Source organism: Siniperca chuatsi, linkage group LG16, assembly GCF_020085105.1.
Source record: "Siniperca chuatsi isolate FFG_IHB_CAS linkage group LG16, ASM2008510v1, whole genome shotgun sequence".
Lineage (NCBI taxonomy): Eukaryota > Metazoa > Chordata > Actinopteri > Centrarchiformes > Sinipercidae > Siniperca > Siniperca chuatsi.
In genome coordinates this window covers 7253241-7273624 of record NC_058057.1, presented here as the reverse complement: position 1 = coordinate 7273624, position 20384 = coordinate 7253241, and the positions used below count along the sequence as shown (strand labels likewise).

General features: G+C 40.2%; 2 protein-coding genes across 3 annotated transcripts; one reads left to right on the top strand and one right to left on the bottom strand.

Moving 5' to 3' along the window:
- The first annotated feature begins 419 nt into the window (after positions 1 to 419).
- sccpdhb (saccharopine dehydrogenase b) lies at positions 420 to 10252 on the top strand. Its single transcript, XM_044170388.1, has 12 exons — positions 420 to 678; positions 1381 to 1493; positions 1634 to 1714; positions 1915 to 2044; positions 2622 to 2671; positions 3193 to 3323; positions 3904 to 4021; positions 6053 to 6172; positions 6614 to 6670; positions 7538 to 7649; positions 8283 to 8364; positions 8513 to 10252. Exons 1-12 carry the CDS (start codon positions 477 to 479, stop codon positions 8610 to 8612), a joined length of 1296 nt encoding a protein of 431 aa, XP_044026323.1. The 5' UTR covers positions 420 to 476; the 3' UTR covers positions 8613 to 10252.
- Positions 10253 to 14865: 4613 nt separating this feature from the next.
- LOC122863675 lies at positions 14866 to 20241 on the bottom strand. 2 transcript variants are annotated; one of them, XR_006375059.1, is made up of 5 exons: positions 20138 to 20241; positions 19432 to 19618; positions 17282 to 19221; positions 16667 to 16934; positions 14866 to 15214 (listed from the first exon to the last, which is right to left on the bottom strand). XR_006375059.1 is itself a non-coding variant. In XM_044170385.1 (3 exons), the coding sequence occupies exons 1-3, from the start codon at positions 19575 to 19577 to the stop codon at positions 16756 to 16758; spliced, it is 2265 nt and encodes a 754-aa protein (XP_044026320.1). In that variant the 5' UTR covers positions 19578 to 20216; the 3' UTR covers positions 15508 to 16755. The 2 variants fall into 2 exon arrangements, 1 of the variants encoding a protein (XP_044026320.1); XM_044170385.1 differs by lacking the exon at positions 14866 to 15214 and having other exon boundaries at positions 15508 to 16934; positions 19432 to 20216.
- Between the last annotated feature and the right edge of the window lie 143 nt (positions 20242 to 20384).

Below are 20384 nucleotides of genomic sequence, written 5' to 3'. Positions count from 1 at the left end.
AGCTGATCCAAGGGGGGAGAACTTCTCCAAGAAGTAGAGAAGAGAATTTTCTCAACCCATAAAGGAACACTTTCAGTTGATCAGAAAAAATCTAATTCAGAATCTCTAAATTTGGAGATACTTGCAATCTGAAAAGTAACTAGTAACTAAAGCTGGCAGACATGTAGTGGAGTAAAAAGTAGGCTACAATATTTGCCACTGAAATGTAGTGGAGTAAAGTGGCAGAAAATGGGAATACTCAAGTAAAGTACCTTGAATTTGAACTTAAGTACAGTACTTAAATAAAAGTACTTAGTTACATTCCACCTCTCACTGCTGCTGGCGGGTGAATTGGCAGATTAATACAGCAGCACTGCGGCCACCATAGGTGTCCGTTTATTATTTCAGGACAACTATTTTATGTGCGTTGCTCAACCAATCAGCGGACAGAACCGGAACTAACGTTACCGGGGGGACCTTGAACTAAAACACAAACAATGGCGGCTGTAACGCGCAGTAGACCGTACCATTTTATCATTTTCGGTGCCACAGGGTTCACCGGTCAGTTTGTAGTGGAGGAGGTCGCCCGGTGCGCCGCAGAGAGTCGCGGCGGTAACGTTAGCTCTCTGAAATGGGCCGTGGCCGGGAGAAGCAGACAGCGTCTGGAAGAAGTGTTGAAACAAGCCGCGGGGAGGCTGTGTATGTGCTTGACAGGGTGTACTGTAGCTAACGTTGACTGAGACATGGGTGTTTGCGGCCAGGCTCTTGCTGTCAAGCTCTTAACAGTCAAATGTCAGGCTGCGTTTCACTGCCGCAGGATACTTTACTCTCTTGACTGACAGAGGCAGCAGTCTTGAGTTGTTGCGGTTTGTTGGTGGTTATGTAGCTAGAAGCTAACAATTTAGAACTTGACCCTTTGGTAAATACAAGTTCTTGTTTTGCTCCAAAACAGCTAGCTAGCTTTAGAAATGGGCAGTTAATGTCAAATTATTGAGCAGTGTCGCCCCAGTCTGACTGACCAGCAAGTCATTTTACAGTGATAAAGGGACATTTCTTATTTATGCTGTAGCTACAGTAACTGTTAGTTCACATTATTTGAGGACACGTTATGCCCCTCCCAACTTAATACCAGAGCACTGACACATTACCTGATATGCAGCAATAAGTATTAAGAAAATATTATATTCATATTTTATTAATATCTGATATTTTCAGATTTGTTTGTAATAACCCTGAAATAAAGTTGGCTCAAAAATGCTTTTCAGACTACCTACATTGTGAATGGGGGTTTTGCAGTTACAGTCTGACATGAACACACATCACAAATCAGGTTAGGGCTATGTGTAAGAGTTATCCACTGTATAATTAGTGAAGGTTATCGCTTTTCCTCTCTTTTGTCAGCTATGCCAGAGCTGAGGACAGACGTTGAAATCATTGTTGCTGATGTGTCTAATGAGGAATCGCTGGCCATCATGTGCCAACAAGGCCTGGTGATTCTCAATTGTGTGGGACCTGTAAGTATGTTTATCCAGACTTTGTCAGGGAGTGAAGCAAAGGAAACTTTGAGATGACATTTGACACAAGTTGTTAAATAGGATTCACACCCACAACAATGTTCACAACAATTCTCTCTGTGTTCTGTTTGTCCTCTCAGTACAGATTTTATGGCGAACCAGTGGTCAAAGCTTGCATAGAAAATGGAGCTCACTACATGGACATCTGTGGGGAGCCTCAGGTAGGAAAATATATGTCCATTTCTATGTTTTTTAGGTGTTGATTCATTGTGATTGTATCTGTGAATTTGTTTTATATTTTATTTATTGCTGCTCTTAAAGTAGACTGACTATATTGAGTCTTGTTTGCATCCGTGCACCTGTGCGTGATGGTTGTGTGTTCATACAATCAATAGCATTTCGTTTTTGTGTATATGTACAGTTCCTAGAGCGTATGCAGCTAGAATACCACACTAAAGCCTTGGACAGAGGAGTGTATGTGATTGGCAGCTGTGGCTTCGACTCCATACCGGCAGACATGGGTATTCTCTATACACAGAGGCAGTTCAAAGGTAGGAAACAGAAGACAGGTTGAGTCAGCCATTATGAATTAAAAGCCTGTAATTGGTTTACTGAATGAAGAAGGTAAAAAGTTTAAAATTCTTCTTGTGAGTTGTTTGTGCCCACAATATATCAAAGTGTACAACACTAGACACACCGAACACTGCAGTGCTGTGTAGTACTGTATTTTATATTAAAACCTAATGCCTATATAATGGATTGTCATCTTGCTTGCAAGACCTTCTGTTTATTTTTATACTTCCTCACAATTTCCAAAATCTGGAAAACAAAATCTTAATAAATAGATAAATAACAAAATTAATACAGTAATAAATTAATAAGAAATTGATCCATCAACAAATGGAAAGCCACACACTTTTTTGCTTCTGTTTATACAAAGGCTAATAGTGGCAAGTTTAGTTGAACTCATACATTTGATTGTATTTTCAATTCAATACAACTTTATTAATCCACAAAGTCAATTTGATTTTGGGCGTAAGTAAAAACAGACAGGAAACATACATATATGCACAGACAGACAACACTGATAAATTTAAACTTTAACTGTGTGATTTGGTCTGATTTCAGGAACACTGACGGCTGTGGAGAGCTTCCTGAAAATTAGCAGTGGGCCTGAGGTAGCCTGAACAACTACAGCTTCTGCACTGCATGATGGAAATATGGTCTGATACACTTTAAAGGCACAGTTCAGGATGTGACTAATCACAGACGGTGTTGGAAAATATCAGTGCAGGCACACAGCTGAATACATTTTTGAAATAAAATATTGCATTTGACCTTACTTCTGCTGAGTATACAGCAGAAGAGAACTGAATTCCTAAAACTTACTCCAAGCAAACACTAGTATGAAACACAAAAATCAATATCCCTGTGACAAAGAAGAGGTCATTTAACAGAAGCTTTAGGCAAAATATATATAGAGCTCAGTTTCAGTGAGTGGAGTAGAAGTGCTACTCTCCTGTTGGGAGACTGTGTTATTATACTGCTATTTAAGTAGTAAGTAACACAATCCACAATCTACCAAGCCAAAGAAATTAGTTGTCTACACATTAAACCTTTGGTGTTTATTGAGGGGATTTTTGGGTAGCACTGATTTTCTGCACCGTGACAGAATTTAAAGTTATCTCAACACTTGCAGGGGTCGTCTGGCCACGATGCCACTTGGCAGTCTGCTGTGTACGGCTTCGCAGACAGCGGATCCCTCCGCCAGCTGAGGAAGAAGTTTGGCCACAAGCCGCTGCCTGTGGTGGGAGCCAAAGTCAAAAAGAGGCAAGGCTATAACTGAGCAATTACTGTCTGACTAAAACACTTTACTTTGAGTAATAACGTTTTTATTGGAATGTGGGGCTTGGCAGCGATTTGTCAAGAAAGGGGTAAAGCGTGTTTCTTCAGTCAGAGCGGGATTTTCCCACTGAAACTATCTTTTTTACACTTGACCTACATTTCAGTAGTTTGATTCCAAAGTGAAAGATGGAATATAATTTTAACAATAATAATACCTTCATTTACAATATAGTACCATTTGAGCAAATGCAATCAACACTAAATGAATGTAATTTAATATAATGTAATGAACCTGTGGTGCAAATGTTATTTTTTTAAACTGTTGATGTTTCGGAAGGAAAGCATTCATTTTGACTAGTTAGGTTTAATCTCAAGGCCATGAAACATACTCTGCAAGTGAGACACAAGGTCAACTTTAAGTTACTGTATAAAAATCCAGCACACTTTGAGTTTTGAATAATACTGTGCAGATGCTGCAAGCAGAGATAGATTTGGTGAGTGTAGACCACTTTGCTTTCTCTTTGGGTAATTTGGTGTGTATGTTTGTGTATGGGTGTGTGTCCAGGGGTTTTATGTTTTTCAGCAAGGAGATCGAGCAGTATGCCATCCCATTTATGGGTTCTGACCCCTCAGTAGTCAAGAGAACCCAGCGTTTCCTTTACGAGGAGGAACAGCAGTCACCAGTAAGATTATATCAACACAAGAACTGACACCGTGTTTCCCATTATTCATTGCAGTGGTGGTAGTTAAAGCTACCTTGTGAACTTTTCTTTTAAACACAGTTAACACTCTTACTTGAGGCCTAACAAATGTGTTGAATGCATTTTCTTCCTGATATATAACATTTGCAAAGCTAATTCTTTTTGATATTCTTCCTCTTCCTTTTTCTGGTGCATTGCTGATGTTTCTTGGCACTTAACTGACCACTAGTAGCACTATTGAGCTCTATATAATGCAAAATCTCTAAAATTTGTTCCAAGTTGTGTCTGTACTCTAAAAATTGGGCTAAATGATAATATTTGTTTGTGGACAAATTCAACTGTAATCTGTGTTCTACATGTTATACTAGTTTACGCCACAGTATCAGTAATGTGTTGGCTGTGATGTTGTAGCTCAAGTGTACCTTGCAAAAAAAAGGCTTTAAGAAATCCGTTTTGGAAAGGAGACCTGGCCAAGAAAGCCCCATAAATATATATCTGCAATCATTTTAGAATCAGAATCAGAAATACTTTATTGATCCCCGAGGGGAAACTCTTTTGTTACAGCTGCTCACTATCACGTCAATGCACACAGGAATAGAAGTACTATTAGAGTAGAAATAATAATAAATAAGTCCGCAACGAGACAATTATTTCTAGTAAGAAATCAAAATATAATACACTATAATACAGCTAAGATAAATTAAGTACAAAAGTGGATAAAAAGTATAAAAGCTAAAATAAGTGTAAAGTACAAAAGTGGATTTACAGGTTGATAAGTATAGTACGGTATAATACAATGTAATAATATAAGTAATAAGTAACAGTGCAATAATGAGTACTGTCAAGTTAAGTGTAGCAGATTAACCAGATTATGAGACGGTGGATATTTCACAGCAGTAATATAAGTATGAATAAATATCAATAAAAAGGGAATATTAAACTGAAAACAGAATATATTGCACGGGAGTATTAAACAGAGAATATTGCATAATATTTCAATTATTGCAGTGATGTTAATGATCCAATGTCCAGTTTATCGACTTAGGCTCATATAGACTGACACTTAGAGGGAGGAGTTAAAGAGTTTGATGGCCACAGGCAGGAATGACTTCCTGTGGCGCTCTGTGGTGGATTTTGAGGGGGATGAGTCTTCAGCTGAAGGTGCTCCTTTGTTTGACCAGCACTTCATGGAGTGGGCGGGAGACACTGTCCAAGATGGCATGTAGTTTGGCCAGCATCCTTCTCTCTGACACCACCGCCAGAGAGTCCAGCTCCACCCCAACAATGTCACTGGCCTTACGGATCAGTTTGTTGAGTCTGTTAGCGTCCGCTACCCTCAACCTGCTGCCCCAGCATGCAACAGCATACAGGACAGCACTGGCCACCACAGACTCATAAAACATCCTCAGCATTGTCCGGCAGATGTTGAAGGACCTCAACGTCCTCGAAACGTTTTGCTCTGCCTGAGAGTGCCTCAGGACCAGAAGGATTACCACTAATACCACTAATATCTTAGTACTGTCCCTCAGGAACACAGTTTGGTACGCTGCTTTAAATGACACAAAGAGGTTTAATATTTAGTATTAAGAACACATGCTCCTTATTTTAACTGCACCTCTGCATCCTGGCTGTGAAAAGCAAAACGTTTTCTGCTGTAGCTGTAACTAGGTCAGCCTTTCCAGCAGCTGTCACTGGTTTGATCACAGCCAGAGACACAGGCCTTAATGAAACTATCTCATTATGTTGCATAGACCGCCATCTACCAGCAACATGGAAATATGATGAGTCATCTGTAGTGATTCATCACTTTCTTCCCCGCTGCACATTACTCCCTTTGACATCTCATCTCACCCTCCCTCCCGCCTCGCTTATTCTCTCTCCCTCCAACCGTTTCTCTTTTTCACTCTCTGTCCCCCTCCTTCGTCCTTCGTCCATCCCCTGATCTTTTTCCCTCGCTAAATTATTTCCCTTTTTTATCTTTTTGCCTTTCGTGGGCCTCTCTTCCCTCCACAGGTTAGTTACAGTGCCTACGTCGGGATTGGTGGCCTCTTCTCAGTAGTTAAGCTCTTCTGTGGCGGCCTACTCTTCTGGTTCATGGTCAAATTCAGCCTGGGAAGGAAACTCCTCACCACGGTAGCTACACTGTTCATCAGCCAACCTCTTTTTGTAACGTCTACCTTGGTATTTGCTGTCCAAAGCAGATCATTTGAGTCCCTTGGAAGTGGAGATGATTTAAAGGCAGCAAAAGCTTTAAGACTCAGAGCATTTCAATGTGGATGAATGTCACGGCTGGGTGTGAGTATTTAGCTGAAAGGCTTACCCAAAGCTACTCATGTTAAATGCAGCAGCAGAGTGTGGCAACGACTGAGATACTACTTGATGCTTGCAAGTAGAAAAATGTTTCAAATCAACATAGATTATTCAAGGAAATGAAAAGGAGTTATGGAGAGTAAATGAGTCAGTTTATTGAATGTTATTTATATACAAACTTAATATATAATTCTGCTGTAAGCACAATCACATACAGTTACATGTATGTATTTGATTGATATTTATTTTTTGCCTTTCCCAAAGTTTCCATCACTCTTCTCCTTTGGCTTGTTCACCAAGTCTGGTCCAACCATGAAGCAGGTAACACAAATACTGTATGAGTTTAATATTTTTGTATCATTTTTGAAACCTGAAGTGAATTGAAAGCTTCCTTGAGGAGCATGCAAAATGGCTGCCAATCATCGCCTGCTGTCTGGAGCTTTGAAAGCAAGTGTAAGGAAGTACAGTAACTGGTCTGGGTGATTCAGTTTGAGTCGTTAAATGTCCTGAAAACCTTTTTTCTTAATCATCTTACTGTGAGCGATGGGGTCCTACATGAATACGAAACAATCTGCCAAAGTTTTGGTTATTTCACATGAGAGATTTCTGTATTCGTGTTTTTGTCCCCGCTCTTCTCACTGGTTTGCAAGGGGCAGGGTGAATCAGGATTTGGCAACATTTGAATCAAAATGTGATGACAGTTCTGACGGATTAGATTATGTGAGATTTTTGAGTGTTAAACTCTTAATAAATAAAACCTAAGGATGCCCTTTTCAAAACATTAACTTTAATTTAGTTAATGTTTGCTCATTTAGTCATGACTGTTATTGAGAAAAAACTTTGGCTTTGATGTTATAGTAGTGGCAAATGACATTCATTTGGTTAATTATAAGATACTCTGAGTGATACAAAAAACCTAATGTACTAGATTTCTGTTTCCTATTTTATTACTTATACAGTATGTTTTGTACCTTGGTTATAACGGATATTACACATCGTGGGCTTATATTTTGCTCACTTTGTCAGCACTTATAACAACCATTACATCTCTGGTGACCTCAACCATGTGCATACAGTATTTATTTTCTTGGTGTCTTATTTTATTGTACAGTTTGTTGTGCTGCGAAATGTTTCATTGATCTGTCCACTCATTCATTTTTTCTTTCATCATTCATTCTCTTCTCTCAGATAGAAAACACCAGTTTTAGCCTGACATTTTTCGGGGAGGGCTACTCAGAGGGTACAGATCCCACACAGGGCCGACCCAACACTAAGATCTGCACTCAGGTCATAGGAGCAGGTAAAACTGCCACAACAACAATCGGCTGATGTATACAATTATGGGATATATATATATATATATATATATATATATATATATATATATACTAACAGTTATATTACTAACTGTTGTGTCCACTTCTGTCTGTGTATAGGCCTTTTACACTGAAGACAGTTTGCCACATCACAGTAGGAAAAGCACAGATGTGAATAATCAAATTAATGAGCTGCTTCAGTTTCAGGGTCCAGGTTTTGTGCATGCTGTCCCACTGTCATGGCTCACTGGAACATTTGAATAGAACAGAGCAGTTATTAATGTTATTAGTAACTAACACCTGTTCTACTCTGACAAGTAGCCCATTCAACATTAGCACCATAAAAATAGTGATGTAAACCAATGACTGACTGTTGCTTGTATTACATCTAGTAATTAGTTTTGGTACCAGACCTTTGAATCACTTCCCACATCTCAGATTGTTTTTCAGTAATTCAAATAGTGAAGTGAAATGATGTTTCACCCTAATAATTGCAATTTATTGTTGAAGGATAAGGCTCACGTTATTCAGTATAAAAAGGTTAATTGATTTTCTAAAACAGCTGTCATGTCTGCAAGTTTTTATCACCATGTTTGTGTTTTTGTTCTGGTTTACAGAGCCTGGTTATGTAGCTACAGTTTCTGCTATGGTACAAGCAGCCGTAACCTTGCTGAATGAACTGCACTCTCTCCCCAGGAGGTCAGTTTAGTCTGTTTTTTTTTTGTTTGTTTTTTTTACATAAATGGGGACATTTGGTGAAGTCCTTCTGTCTTATCTATATCTGCCTACCTTCTTTCTTAAAACATTATCCCACATTTTCTCTCTCTCTGTGTGTTGACATTGACAGGGGAGGGGTGTACACTCCAGGAGCTGCCTTCTATAAAACCAGTCTCATCGACCGCCTCCATGACCACAGCATCAAGTTCTCAGTCAGAAACTACCAGTAGCCCTTTAACAGTAACCACTGTAAAGGTCACGCCTCCTTCCAGTTACAGTATGTTGTATTTGTACTGATGCCTGACCTTTTATCCAGTCAACATGACCACAGCGAGTGTAACTGTAAAACCCCTGAACCCTGCATCTATTGGTTGTCTGTTTATTGGTTTAGTAATATCATGCTGAGAATTGTGATTTATCAGAGGGGTCAGAGCTGGTAACAGAACCACTTAAGCAGGGAGCGGTTCATTGTCGTCCTCAAGGACACTTCAGAAAACATGTACACGTTGGCTGGCTGCCACCCACTAAGGCCAGCTGTGTCTTGGGTAGATGGAAATGTGTTTTTTCATCAGTAGAAAGTTTCTGCGGACTGATCTCACATCACTGCTGGATCTCTGCGTCTAGTAAAACAGCCGACATATTTTACACAGTAATTTGTTGACTAGGCATTTGTGAAAATAAGCATGGTTCATTTCATCAAAATTGATCTGAAGTTCAAGAATCTTGTACTTTGTAAATGTAAGAAAACAAAAAACACTAAACTTGATATTTAAAACACTATAGCAGAAAGATTGTGTTGAATGTAAATGGTAAATGGACTGTACTTATATAGCGCCTTTCTAGTCATTCTGACTACTCAAAGCGCTTCAACTACATATCTCATTCACCCCATTCACACACATTCATACAGCGATGGCAGAACGGCTCATCAAAGTAACTAAGCATTCACACACATTCACACACCGAAGGCACAGCCCTCGGGAGCAACTTGGGGTTCAGTGTCTTGCCCAAGGACACTTCGACATGTGGGCTGGGGGAATTGGGTCGCCCAATGTAGAATGATGATTGAATATAAACTGTTTTACAGTGAACATTTTACTGTGTATTTGTTTTGTCATACATTTTAGATATAGTCTTCAATCAATAATAAAGTACTGGAATGATACAGGATGCAGTTGTTTTTAGTTGCTAGCCTGAGCCTTCTAGCAGCCTGTCAACAATATAATCTACCTTTTCTAATTGAAGTATGTCAGAGACAAGAGAGTGAAAAACATTTCATACCTTGAAATGTTCTTACAATTTTACAGTTGTGGGGAAACTGTTATGCATTAAGGACATTATCTTAAAGGATGCGTCTGGCAGTATTCTATATTTTTATTATTGTCAACAAATCCCATGAAAAGACTAAAACCAACAATGAATGTATCCTACTAACACTAGCACTGTGTGACATGTTCCTTCATTACCATGAGCACACACACAGTAGTTTATTTGGACTCAATCTCACATACACCGTCCTGCTGCGGAAATATTCACTAGCGCATCAAATCCACAGCTGAAAATAGTTCCCAGCAAATACACTATGTACTGCTGTTTGATTAATACTGATTAAAAACTACAGTGTAGTTCTAGGAGATTATTTAGCCTTCTTTGAGAATGACACGACAAATCCTCAGTAGAAACCAATGGGCTTGGGGCTGAGAGCCACAGACAAGGTAGAGAAGTCTGAAAGTATTGAGAGAAGGACTAACATGTTTTTGCTTTTGGTCTTTTTATGTGATTTGTTGAAACCAGTCTTATCCTTTCCAGTCTTTGAATTTAATGCGTAGGGTTAAATCCATAAAAGAATAAAGACTCCTATGAATTGTTATTGACTGCATTGGTTGTTTACTGATGGACAGTTTGTGTCAGAAAATGCATGCACACGCTCACACATTCCCTGATACGCACAAATTCCTTAATTCTAAAAGCTAACCTTTAATGAGAGACTGTTTACGATGCTGGAGAAGATATTAAGTTAAGTTATAATGATTTGATTTATGATAATGAGTTGTAATGTTTCATGTGCGATGTCAAAGGAGTTTAAAAAAAAATCTTGATAGACGAAACAGTTGACTCACTAAATGCTTGGCCTTGATAAGTTTAAATATTTACCTTCTGACACATTTTCTGGTGATTATCCATTGTTTTTGTATCTGCACAAGCATAGAACCACATACAATCCACGTAATAAATATCCTGTGGCTCAACAACCTCAGGCTGCAGTCTTCCTCCCACTTGAACCAAACCCTTTTCTGCCACCAGGTGCCAGTCTTTCTTCTGCTCCTCCTCCCTGACGAATATTTACGGGGCACAGCCCGACGTGACAGTAGAGGTCATTTAGGTGCTTTGAGGATACAGAGATGCTGCATGGCCTTAATTGAAAGACTGTGGGAGCACCATTAATATCTGGAGGAACAGGAACACGATCACAAGAGGGTTATTGTGAGGCAGCAGATATCTCAGATCTGTGAATAAGATGTCAAGTTTAAAAAGAGCTGGCAGCTAATGTCTGTTTTTACTACTTTTTCTTCTCCTTGTAAGTCATTGTGAGTCTTCTATCTGCCTCCCTTCCCCCAGCTGTCACCACCACTGCAATAAAACAACTCTCCCACAAAGCATAGATACACACAGAGAAAGCTGGTTTTAGCTCTGTGCGCAGCAAAAACAGTCTGGTGTCAGGAAACGTCAGTGAGGTAGTTTCTATGTCAAATATCTATAAGTACAGTGTGATGAGTAGCTGCTGGAGGGATGGGTGGGGTGGTATTTTTGCCCTGTGTCAGTGTACAAGAATTGGGGGGGATTGCAGTGGTTTCTCTTTACTAGCAGAGAGCAGCCCCACCCCTCTCTCCTGCCCCTGCACATCTCCAGTCTGCCATTGTGGCTGTGCAGATATTCATGTCATGTCCCTCACCTCCTCTCCACGCTCTCCTCTTCTCCCTTTGGATCTGTCTGTGTAACTAATGATCCGCCTGCACTCTCAAATTCAAATGAGCTCCATTAGCATGGCCTGACTGAAGTACAGTACTGCCAAAGCATGGTGTTCAAGGTTTACAATTTAATAAATAATAATTTTGAATGTTTGATTGGCTTTACACCAAGCTATCAAACAACAGACCATATCTTCACCCTTCACACCCATTTTGATGTATAGAATACACAACAGACATGTCCACCACAACGGTTTCGATTAAAAAAAACAGCTTTTGACTTGATCTGGCAACAATATAAAGCCATCAAATATTCTGTACTAACTGGCAATATGGAAACAAATAATTTGGTATAAAACAGCATTGCCATATGATTTTATGGCAACACTATATATTTCTAGCAGTGAAAGAAATATTCACATCGTTTACTTAAGTACAAGCAGCAAAAATACTCCATTACAAATAAAAGCCCTGCATTGAAATTGTTATTTGAGTAAAAGTACGTAAGTGTTATTGTCATAATGTAACAAGCTGTGAGTTTAACATTTTTTTTATATTATTAATTATTATTAGTGGAGTTGCTGGAACTAAGGAGTTTGCCTGCAGAAAGATACTGTATGTGCTCACATCCCACTGCAACCATATGTTTTAATTACCAGAAGTCACCTTTGGGACAGAACAGCCAGCATGCCTGTAAACATCCACAGCACTGCCAATAAGATTCACCTGTTTTTGACACATTGTTATTTTAATGCTGTAATGTTCTAGACAGAAGTAAACAGAAATAATTAAAATGCAGTCTTCTCTCCACATACAGAGTCTATATATATTAGTGCTGTCAATTGATTAAAAAATGAACTAGTTAATTGCACAATTTGCTGTGATAATTGCAATTAATCGTTTTTTTCCTTCTTAATATTGAAGCTTGTGGATATTAAACCATAAAATCACAGAATTAATGTAGACTCAACACCACGGATGTGTATTTCAATTCAAATACTGCTGCTAAATTGCATCTTTTTAACTTTGAACATAGATTCTCTCCTGTGAACTACAGATTTTCAATAAAACCATCAAGGCCATTGACTGTCAGCTTGAAAGGCATATTTCTTACATGCACTAACAGAAATAACAACGAAAACCCAGGCCGATATGTTAAAGTGCCAGTTGATTTCAATGCCATCAAGGCCATTAAAATTAGCTTAGAAGGCAATACTTTCTTATATTTACTAATAGGCCTATAAATAAAAATGAACAATAAAATTTTTTTGCCTGACTTGTTGTGCAAGGTCACACTTCACGAGAGCTAGGTCAAAGTTCAGTTCACACAGATTAAAAAGAACTAGTTCACAGTTCACAATTTTGAATTTTGAACTAAGTTCACAGTTCCAAAAATTTAACTTGTTCACGTTCATATCTTCCGTTTTTTTCCTTTACAAAATGCTGTGAGTTTGACTTGGGTGGAGGAACTTTGCTACTGTTGGTTCGTGGTCTTACCTTTTGTTAATGATTTCTTGTGATCGTCATTCACTCGCAGATATTTCCCAAGACTGGTCGGATGCTTCAGCTCTCTGTGTTGTTTCAAACATCCGTGACCCATCAGATTCTGTGACCCAAAACACCAATCTATCCACATGCTGTGCTGAACACAGCAATTAGTAGGCCTACTTAATCTGCAGATCTCTCTTTCTCTCTCTTTCTCATTTCAATTCAATTCAATTGAAAGGCTTTATTGTCATGAAACTTTTGAAAAACAATTTTGCAAAATCATCCAAGTTCAAATTGATCAAATATTTGGACAATACACAAACCAATAATACAAATAAAAACAAATACACAAAAATGGTAATATTAGAAAACAAAAACCGTATATACAACCAAAATGTGTATATGTAACTTTGTGTGTGTGTGTGTGTGTGTGTGTGTGTGATAGGCTATGTCAAGATAATTATTTGTCATATTCAGTGATTAATTATGTGACATCAGTTTGTGACATGAACTCAACTCATAAACTCAACAGTATATTATTAGAACTGTCAGTCTATAGAATGCGTCCTATCCATGTCAGGCCCTCCACTTCTGCCTTGCTGGCAGCCTCTCTCCCCTTCCCTTTCCTTCTGTGTATGTGTGTGTGTGTGTGTGTGTGTATGTGTGTACTTAATTACAGGAGTGGAGTCAGGTGCGTGGGAGTCAGGCCACTAGCTGCCAGCCATCATCATCACCCTGCTCTGCTTCAAATACCTGGTTGCTTCCTCAACACACACACATTGTGTAACACAGTCGGAGAGTCTGTTTGCTCAGTCACGTAGCCAGCCTCTCTAATAGATTTTGTTCCTCTGTTATTTGTCTTGTTGGTAATTCCTGTTCTCCTCTGCCTGCAGTTCCTTGGCCTGACTCCTCCCTCCGTCTTCACTCCCACCCCAGGCTCCAACCCCAGCAAAGCCCTGTTCTCCAAGCCCTGTTCTCCACTCTGCTCAGGTTCCAACCCCAGCAAAGCCCCGTTCTCCACTCTGCTCAGGCTCCAACCCCAGCAAAGCCCCGTTCTCCACACTGCTCAGGCTCCAACCCCAGCAAAGCCCCGTTCTCCACACTGCTCAGGCTCCAACCCCAGCAAAGCCCCGTTCTCCACACTGCTCAGGCTCCAACCCCAGCAAAGCCCCGTTCTCCACTCTGCTCAGGCTCCAACCCCAGCAAAGCCCCGTTCTCCACTCTGCTCAGGCTCCAACCCCAGCAAAGCCCCGTTCTCCACACTGCTCAGGCTCCAACCCCAGCAAAGCCCCGTTCTCCACTCTGCTCAGGCTCCAACCCCAGCAAAGCCCCGTTCTCCACACTGCTCAGGCTCCAACCCCAGCAAAGCCCCGTTCTCCACTCTGCTCAGGCTCCAACCCCAGCAAAGCCCCGTTCTCCACTCTGCTCAGGCTCCAACCCCAGCAAAGCCCCGTTCTCCACATCCACGTCATTTTTTTTTAAAGTTCATTAGGCTTTATTGGCATGACATTTTTGACATGCGCTGCCAAAGCACAACTATGATTATGATTGACAATGAAATAATTTAAGTTAATAGAACAAAATAAGACAATAGGCAATACACAAAGAAACAGCTTATGATGTCCTTCACTCGTCCATTTCATGGAACAGACACACTTTTCGCGTGTAACAATTCAGGCAGACTCTGAGACATGTGCAGCACTGCAATACCTTTTCTTGTGATGCATGAGAAGTCTTTTTTTTTCTCCTCTGGCTTACTAAGTTAAGTGTGATCTACTTACAGTATTTCCAATAATTGATTAAGGCCCTCCAGTTTCACTATGCGCTCTCCTACTTAAATAAAGACATTATAAAATCAGTGAAAACTATTTTATTTTCTTCCTGTATACTCATTTTGGAGCCTAAATTTCTCAAGTTAATCAGCTCCTCGGGGAGCTGTGCTGCTGACAGGACAGAAAAATTATCAGCAGTTATTTTTCATTAATTATTAAGTCAATTTTCAAGGCCAAATGCTAAACATTACCTCATTAAAGTTCTGTTGTCTTATGTGATAGTAAACTAAATAGTGGTAAGATAGTACCAGACATCTTTAGGTTTGAAATATTGGCAGGATTTGATGACATCACATTGGGCATTTTGATGGACATTTTTCACTATTTTCTGACATTTCATGCAATCAAAAGTCAGGTAGATTAATCAGTAATTGTTACTCAGAGCCATAACATGTTGCAACATAATTAAAATACACAAGGAAATATACAAGCATTTCAGGACCAACATAATGACAACACAATGTCAATCAACTTTATTTTATTGTTTTTATAGATAGGAAAAGCCAGTTTAATTTGGCATGGGACTCCTCTCCTCCAGTCAGCCTGCAGATAGGGTTGGGGATTAAGATTTTAGCAATTCCAAATGTACTTTTCAATTTCTTATTCTGGTTTTGGCACTTAAAGGTCCAGTGTGTAACATTTAGGAGGAGCTATTGGCAGAAATGGAATATAATATTTATAAGTATGTTTTAATTAGTGTATAATCACCTGAAAATAAGAATCGTTGTGTTTCCAATATCTTAGAAGAAGCCATTTTTATCTACATAGGGAGCGGGTCCCCTTCCACAGAGATTGCCATGTTGCACCACCATGTTTCTACAGTAGCCCAGAATGGACAAACCTAACACTGGCTCTAGACAGGACCGTTAGTGTTTTTCGCGAGTTTTGCGGCCACTGTACTTTTTCCTACACGCTTGGAAGGGAAGGGTAATGCGAGCGGTACTCAAATGGTTGCAAACTGCAATTTCATTGCTAGATGCCACTAAATCCTACACACTGGACTTTTAAATGAGCAATAAAAAAACACAATATGTTGAAAGCAAAAAACACTGCAGACTCAGGCATAAAAAGTAACCTATAATGTAATTGGTGAAATATCCTTTGATTCTTCAACGTTTCCCCAACCACATCTCGATCAAGCACCCATGTCCATTACAATTACTACAAGCACCTAACTCACTGTTTTCTCTGCTTGGAGCTGTAATGAAGTTTCTGTTGTAAAACAATCATTAAACTACCTGTCACAACTAAAACTTTCCACTCACCAACAATTGTAAGACTTTTATTATGAAGCTCCTACCCATCCCTATAGACTTAGTCATTGAAATTAGAGACAGCTCCATACCAACATACCAACTCTTTGGTACGTAAACATAGGTTTACATAAATAAATGGACATTGCTGGCGCGTAGCTGTGGAATCAGAAGGATTCCTTTTTTGCTGGATCTTCCAGTGAATAGTAGGGCTGGGTATTGATACTCAATACCTTTTAAGGTATTGTTGAGATGCTCGACGCATGCCCCAGTGACATAATTCTCAAAATGAATCGTCTCCTACGGGTCCTTGTCACCCTACCTATAACAAGCTGTACTGTAGAAAGACTCTTTTCAACTGTCAGTTGGATAAAATCTGGCATCAGGGCATCAATGGTGACATACAGACCAAACTTTTTGTCCCTGCTCTCCTTTGAAAGAGAACTGACTGATTCGTTGGACTATAATGAAATAATTTCATTGTTCATCACCAAGCTGCGTCATCTCCTGCTGTAATCATCAAAAGTAAACTAATTTACAGTTTTGGACTGTAGTAGCCTGTTGCCTATTTCAGTATTATTGTTTATTGTTTTCGTTGGGTGTACAATTGGACTTTATGCTGATGTTGCTGCATCTGCTGCGCGTGTGTGTGCATGCATGTGTGTGGTTTATGTGGCCGCTGATTTTTTATGTGGCAATCCCCCCATTCTTAGAAATTTGAGAAGGGTCCTCGATAACTTACCTGTAGTAGCTCCAGTCAGCCAGAGGTTGGGTGGAACTTTACATCTTTATAGCCACTCCTAAGTCCAAAGTCCCATCTGTGCTGAAGCTTTACTGGCTCTTTGGGCTGAAGCAAGCGACGAATGGTCTGCCCAGTGCTCTAGCAATGGAGGAAAACATCTTCTTAGCGGAGGAGCACCTGTTCCTGGTGGAGGTAGCGATCCTGCTCATGAGTGAACACTGGTGTTGCTCTGTTTGCTCTTTCCGAGGTTCTCCTTTACTCAAATGGTCTGTGGAAAAAAACAAAAACACAAAATGAATATGAATTGCTTCTTGGGACTCACTACAATTATGATTGCAACAACAAATTAACTTTGTGAATGAAAAGCTGATATTTGCTCAAGATAGCTGAATCCAGGCAGGATTGCAAAATATAGCAATGAATTTAATGAATCTGAATCAGATTTAAACAACTAAGAAAGAGAGTTTGAGGCTGATGTCAAGCTACTGGACCCAGCAACAGGAATATCCACGGAAATACAGACTTGTCTGTTGTTTTGCTTGAAAATCTCATTCTGAAAGTCCTATTTGTAATAAAATGAACACTGTATAGCTAACCCCTTGATGAGTTATTTACCCTGTAACTCCTTGCCGTCCTGGTCACTGGTTAGAGAGATGACAGTGGTGGTCTTGCCAACCTTCTTCAAAGTTATTTTGCAGCACATTCTTTTAAATTTCTTGAAGAAACCCCAGATTGTTTTCTTGGCTTCCTTTCCATGAGGCACTGGGTGATGGGTGGAATTCTGGGTGGGTGATGTAGGAATTCTCAGCTGTTTCCTCAGTGCTCTCAAAATAGCCTCCTCAAAACTGGGATCCTCTGAGCTCACCGCCTCCCGCATCACTTGTACAGAACCAAACTCCAGCAGGAGGTCGGTGATGGCAGTCTGGTAAATGTCTTTATAACTCCGACCCATCAGGGTGGCATGGAAATGGTTGTACACCTCAGGGTCCACATCTTGAAGCTGTTCAACTGCTTTCTTTACAACCTCAAAAATAATTTCACTGTCTCTAATACCAATGACAGCGAGCATCTCCCCAACCAGCAGACTCAACAGGGATGTGTGCACAATGCCTCCCAGCAACTGCGACTGCGTTGGTTCCAGCGACTCAGGGGTTGCATCGTATGTGGCATTAGAAGCTTGACTCAGTATTGAAGAATTGTGAAGAGAAGGAGGAATTACAAACCCTATTTCTACACAGTCTCCTGCTGCTTGTCTTGGTACAAGCATATAGTCAGGATCATAAGGCAATTCGTCAAAAGTGAGTGAAGACGGAAAATCAGACACCCACGGGCATAGTCCTGATAGCAGGAGAACCTGCACAGCACAACGAGTAACAAGCTCCTCTGTCCTCATGTAAAGGGCATGAGCGATGATGCCTGGGTTGGAGAAGTCCCCTCTCCTCGGCTTTCTATAGGTCACAGTGTCGCATATGCGTGATCCAGCTGGCACTAATGAAATCTGGTAGTCACGTCCACTCATTATCACATTAAAGATTTTGTCCGTGAGTTCTCTTATTTTAACGTTGTCAATGACCTCCTTCCCACTGTGGACAGCTTTTTGATAACTGTCTGTCTGCGCTGTCCCCTGCAGATCTTCTTCCCAAAATGCTTGTACCAGTTCGTCAACTATGTTCTTAATAGACTCCATCTCAGTGGGACCTAAAAGACAAGAATGGTCCTCTGTTGCGGCAATTATTGTAACTGAATGGAAGGGACAGTTGTCAGAATGGGATTTAGCGTCGTCGCTGTTAGGCACAACACCGGGTATGGCATCCACACCGCTATAGGAAGATGTGGCCGACTGCTGTTCATGTGATTCCCTGTCTTCCATAGTCAAAATTTGTATGTTTGTGCCAACTCTAATACACACATCGCTATGGTTCCAAGAGCTCATTTCACAGTGTGGCATTTGAGCTCTGCTTTTTAGGACTTTCACGATGCGAATGATGTAAGTCTTCACCAATTTCTTTAAGTTACATATGGAATTTAAACAGAAAACGGGGGACTCCGCTCCTTCTCTGGGTTCACACAATGCAGTCTGGCTTGACTGACCTTGACCTTCGAGAGCTTCCATCAGTATGGTGGCAATCTGACAAACCATATCTTTAAGGTCTTTAATGGAAGTCACACAGCCACTGACAAAAAACACTGGGAGGCTGGACTCCAGGATGGGTGTCTGAGTGGACAAATCCAAGACTGAGTTGATTGTCTTTGAAATGTGTCTCAAAAGTAACTGGGAGAACACCTTGGTGGCCACAGAATTCTGCACTTTCATCTTCAGGCAGTTAGCCAGTGCCTGTTCAATAGAATCACCAAGGTAGGTGTGGATTCGGTCCTCAGTTAGATCGAGGACGCTTGGAGAAAAGGAACCGTAGGTTCTCAAGTATCTGTAGACTTGCGGCATCACGACATCCAGGATAGCCTCCGCAAAAGTCTGGATAATATCCATGCAAGAATTGGCCAGCACAGTCATCATCGCACAGCTCACAATGCCACCTGTTATTAACTTCCATTGCCTGTAAGAAAACACAATCAATGTTGTGGCATAAACACTCTGAAGTTGATTCCCATCAAAACAGAACTTATGTATTCACATTTTTACACAGTAGAGTTTGGTCACAAATGTCTAACTGCCACACTGTCAGTTTTTGTAATAACAATATGGCCATGACTTGATATGTCATAAGAATACTTGTAAATACTGTATTTCAAGCTGCAGCACTTACTGTGTCGTCATCTGTACCAAACATTTATTGAGGGTAAAACAGATGTCCTGTGGATCAACACGCGGCAGGTCAATATGCAGAGTATCGGGTATCTGCACCGATGCAGCAGAACACCCTGGTTGGTCCAGGGGGGGTTGTTCTGTCATGGTGATGTTCCTCAGCAGTCAATAACATCTAAAAGAAGCAACTGAAACCAAAAACTGAACATTTTCATCTTTGCAGATGTGATATTTGTTGCAGGGTGTACCGTACCAGGAGCGCACAGGGTCTCTAAGTAAATCTAGTTTATATGAAATGAAATACCAACACCGGCAAACACATTACACTTTCAAAAAGATGTCTTAATCTGAAAAACAGTGGTACTAAAAATGGATCCCTATCTAAATGAAGGAATGGGTCTGTGGTGTGGGTTTCTGGGATTATTATCTTTTTCTTTGGTTCAGAAATTGCCTGATTTAAATCACAATTTAGTTTTTTTCTGTAGGAAAATTAAGAGTGGCTGATTATTTCATTTTGTACAGAATCATGTTTACAGCTACTAATGTTAGCCAAAAATGTATCAAATAAAAGTATTTTTTTCAGTGTGCCAAGGTGCAACGACAACCGGCTGTTGGTAGGTGTAAAACCGACCCACACACTGAGGAGATGACTACATTACATGTAAATGACACCGGTGTTTGACCACCAGTCAGTGAAGCTGGCTTACCTTGTTGTCCATTGTAGAAACAATGGTCAGTAGCTTCTGGTTTGTAGAAATAAAACTCGAGTTGAGATATTCCTCTGTTCACTCCTCTTCTGGAATGGTCTCTGACTGACAGAATGAATACCTAACCATCAGAGGGACTGTACTGTGTGAGGTCACCACATTATGACATTTGAGGGTTCTAGAATTTTGTCAACTGAAAGAAACTCATATTATTATCATAACATTATAATACTGTCATATAAAGTAT